General features: G+C 39.7%; 1 protein-coding gene across 1 annotated transcript; it reads right to left on the minus strand.

The window, feature by feature from the left end:
* Window positions 1–2,931: 2,931 nt before the first annotated feature.
* Window positions 2,932–3,784, minus strand: MELLADRAFT_123908 (uncharacterized protein; the record flags this gene model as incomplete). Its single annotated transcript, XM_007403811.1, has 4 exons — window positions 2,932–3,143; window positions 3,262–3,324; window positions 3,405–3,542; window positions 3,607–3,784. 4 exons carry the CDS (start codon window positions 3,719–3,721, stop codon window positions 2,932–2,934), a joined length of 528 nt encoding a protein of 175 aa, XP_007403873.1.
* Window positions 3,785–4,433: the final 649 nt, after the last annotated feature.

Genomic DNA, 4,433 nt, shown 5'->3' on the forward strand with positions numbered 1-4,433 from the left:
AAGGTTGCTGAGAATGAGAATTAGCCTGATGATAGACAGGAGCTGAGCTTTGAAGATTTGAAGGAGTGAGAGTAGTTGGAAGAGGCTGAGCAGGAATAAATTCCGAACCAGGTGGTACTGCAAATGAAAATTTTCCTTCATCTTCTTCATAATATCGAGGATTCTGATCTTGTACCTGAGCAGTGATTGGTGTACATACAAGTACACGAAGCTGATGTTCTAGGTCTTGAAGCGGTCATAGTGCGGCAATCAGATGTACCACCGCCCTCATCTTGCTCAGCTTGATTCATGAGACAACATGAAGAATGGTGAAAATTGATTGATTAGATTGAGTAGTGATTTGAAGAGTAAAAGGCAATTTGATTGTTGAATGTTGATTCCAATTGTTATTGTTGATGTTGATTTGATGGAATGGAATGGATTGATGGTGATCAATAAATGTAGGTTCCGAAGTTGAAGAGACAAATGAGATTAAATCAGATGATACATACAGAAAGCTCCAATTGTCGACGTTTGCGAGAGGTACCTAGAATCAGATCCATTACCGCCAAAAATTTAACTGGGTCAGCTGTGTCTGTTCTGATTGTATTCGATTTATGAGCTTCCTTTGAACATGAGAATTACAAATATCTTCAAAGGCCCATATGATTATGTAGTTGCATTTTACTTTAAATACATAAACGAAGAGATTTTATAACTTTGAAATATGTACAACAGATAAAGATGTAAAGAAAGAAGAAAGGCCAATGAGCTTGGATAAAGGTGTACAAACGAGAAAGGAAGTACAATTCATAAAGGTCTAATCCATCATTATATTTGACTCTTGCTTCACAACTTGTTTCAAAAACCTGATAGCCAAAAGTTAAAACAAAAAATAAAAAAGGTAAGTTCACGTTCTCATGAATCACATATATAGTTGTCTTTACTTGATTCAATTCTTTGACTTGATTCTGAATAATTAAAGGTTTTGGTTTTGATAGGTAGTTTCTTTGTCCGGTTTGATTTAATGAATGATTTTTTAGGTGATGGTGATGAATCAAGTTGATGAATTTGAAGTTGAGTTTGTGTTTTGGGTCAGTAGGGTTGGATTATAGTCACTGTGTCTGTGTGGCAGTCTCTCGACGACAAGCGCACACGGACTCCCTTTGAGGCACAAAGGCGACTCGTGTGCGCTTGCCGACGAGCAAACATTAGACAAACACGGTGAGTAGAACAAAATAAAGGAAACATATAAATGTAAAACAAAGCAAGTCTGAAGGTCTGAGGATTATCCTGAGGCTCAATGGCTTCTGCTCAATCGCTCGTCCAGTGATCCATCTCTCAGTAATTGCTGAGTGGCATACTCAGTAGTGGAACTGACTCGAAGTAAGGTTGGAACAAAGTCAAAGCAAATCAAGTCATTCTACCCTTCTCGACGTCGAGAAGGGAGGTGGTGGACGCAGTGTATACCTGCCCCTGTATTCACAGATGAAGACTATCATCATGTAAATTGGATGAGTTATTAAGCTTTTAAGAAAAAAACAGATAGAAACCAATTCCTGCACTGTAAGAAAGAATTTGAAAATTGATTACCTTCAGACTGCATTACTTTCCACACTGCTTCTCCTTAGATCTTGCCTGTATGAATTGTAATTGGAGATGTAATTGTTGATCACATATGAACAGCTAGATCTGGAAGTGTCCTTTGAGCTTTGGAGATGATGGAGAAGCATATGGGAGGAATTATCATGAAATTAAATCCATATGGATGAGAATGTAATTTGATAATAATTTTGGCCATTTGTTGATTCAAATCATTCCCTAAGGTCAAAAAGCTGAAAACACATTATTATACATATCCAATTCATATAGAAAGATACACAGACACTTCAGGGAAAAAAATGTGGAGACATATGTGGCAGAAATGGATATTAACTTTATTCCATATGTATATCTCTGTGGTTCAAAGCAGACCATTCTTCCTTATAGTACAACAATAGCTTTTCTTGATCCATGTTTTTTCTTTGAAAGCTGAAAAACTCATCCAATTTATGTGATGAAATTTGGTGAACTGTATTTCATTGATGTGCAAATACAAGAGCAGGTGTGTTCAAATTTACAATGTCATATGATGACATTGGGATTTTGGTGGTATGACAGGAAAATGATCCCACAGAGAAATTATGTTGAGATTATCATGAGCCCATATTGAGAATTTGTTGAGAATATGTTGAAGTTCTGGTGCTCCCTGGCCTTCCAGTGGCTAGTAGCTGGGGGTGTGGAGGTTGTGCCCAACTACTCGCAGGTCTGGTTAAATGAATAAAATTCAAATACAACTTGAGTTTGGCCATCTGGGAAAAGATATGGATGTGCCATCATATAAAGTTGAATCTGGCTTGCAAAAACTTTAGCTGAATTCCCTCATACACAATTAAATTGACCTGTCTCCTTATCAGACTGTCTTTTATGATTTCAACATGTACAGGTTCCACTAATGACAAACCTGCGCCTGAGTCTCCTCTACAACCCCACCCTCTGCGTTGGACTAGAGTAAGTGGCTCTCAAGATACATACAAAAGTCCTTGGGTCTCAAAGCTGAAAGTCACAAAACCAAGAAAAAGTGATGGATGGGTCCATCCGCAGTGACTGCATAGAAGGCAATGGTTAACTAGCTTGTGTCCCTGTCATCAGTGACGGCGACGCCCTCAGTTTCCTTGTGAAAAAACTTGTGCTTTTCTATGTGTGGGATTTTCTGAAGCACAGTTCACACGCTCCGTGTGTTTTCAAAGAAGGCAGAACGGTTGATAAAAGGATTTTCTGCCCGGGAAAGATGTACAACAAACAATACAACTCTAAATCTGGGGACAAAAGTAAACATCATCCGATGCATTTCTTGTGAGAATCAGTAGCCATATCTGCAGCCCTGGCAGGTTTGACCCTTACAAATCCCTATCATCTCCTGCTTTGTGATGCTTTCATGTATTTTCTAAGAATAAAACACTCGGGGTCCAGTTCAACTCGCTCAAATTTCTTGATTTTGATCTTATCGTCATTGTTTCGAATGAGACTCATGAACACGACAAAGTCCGTATTCTTTACATGCTCAAGCACTCTACCAAAGATTATCACGCGAGCATTTCTTTCTTTCGAGGACCTGAGAATCACTAAAGATTATGGGTTTTGAAGATATTTTCATGCGGGAGATGGATACAAAAGTCAATCACTGCAATCAGCTTCTTCATCGTGGATGAGCCAAGACACAAATGCAACTATGGAACATACCTTTGTAGATTTCCGTTTGATAATTGTGGTTTAACTTCTGGGCAGCTAAGTGATTGGGAATATCTTACGGAAGTTGATGACCAGGAGAGGTTGATGTCAGAAAATATTTACCACAGTGTTACACTACAGGGGATTTTACTTACCTTTTACCGCAATTTGCTGTTTGTAATGGCTGAACTCGGCATTCGGATCCATCTGGTTGACTAAATCCTCTCCTCGGTCTTCATCAAAGCTTGTATAAAACTTCTCAACAGAGTCTTGCAATTTGTCTGACCACCATGCTGAAAGAAAGAGCATCCAAGTTGTGAGTCTGGAGCAGCAACATCGGACACAATAGCGACTCACAAGCTGCATTCTGAATATTCATGAACTCAAAGTCATCCGCAAAACGGAACGCCCCGGTCAAAAAGGGAGATGTCATGAAAACCATAGCAAGAAGTGTAGTTGAAAATCTGTTCATGATGGGTTTTTTTGTGGATGTGGATACAAAGAATGTGCGCAAAGAATGAGATGTTGTTCAGATGAGGACGACCAATGTTGAGCCGATGGACGACTTCCTTTTGTAGTGGTGAGTCAAGCTCATAGTAGTACAACACTCCATTCAATCTCACACTTGAAAGAAACATTACGAGTTAAAGCATTGCTTGACTGGTGCTTCCGACAGTCCATCAACGTTCTGAGAAAATAATTACGTATACTTTTTACGGCGCCGATCGCTTCAGACTGCGATTTCTATAAATACTCGGAGGGTATATATCATTTACGTATGGACAATCGCCATCATCGCCGGAGCTTATGATGACTTATGTGGTAGATGCCGCTTGTGTTCCTTGCCATATGTGCCATAAGAAACTCTGACCTGTTTGCTCATGGGACACCGCCTTTTTTATCAGAGTGAGGCACTTATGTATATTTACAACACTGGTCCTGAGGTATGTATGAAAGCAGGTAGTGCATTCATCAACAAATGAAAAGCTAAGGATTGAAGACGACTTTCACTACACCTTATCAGCCAGTTCAACGCAAGTCACAAACGATTGCGGGTCACTTTCATCTCTTACCTCGACAAGTGTCACATAGCGGCACCCGGAAGTCTCCGGATAGGTTATAAGTCACGTCTCTGACACGACATAGTCGATCGAACCGACAGAGCCTTTGAACTTTGATCCCCT

Source organism: Melampsora larici-populina (assembly GCF_000204055.1).
Source record: "Melampsora larici-populina 98AG31 unplaced genomic scaffold MELLAscaffold_1, whole genome shotgun sequence".
Taxonomy (NCBI): Eukaryota; Fungi; Basidiomycota; class Pucciniomycetes; order Pucciniales; family Melampsoraceae; genus Melampsora; species Melampsora laricis-populina.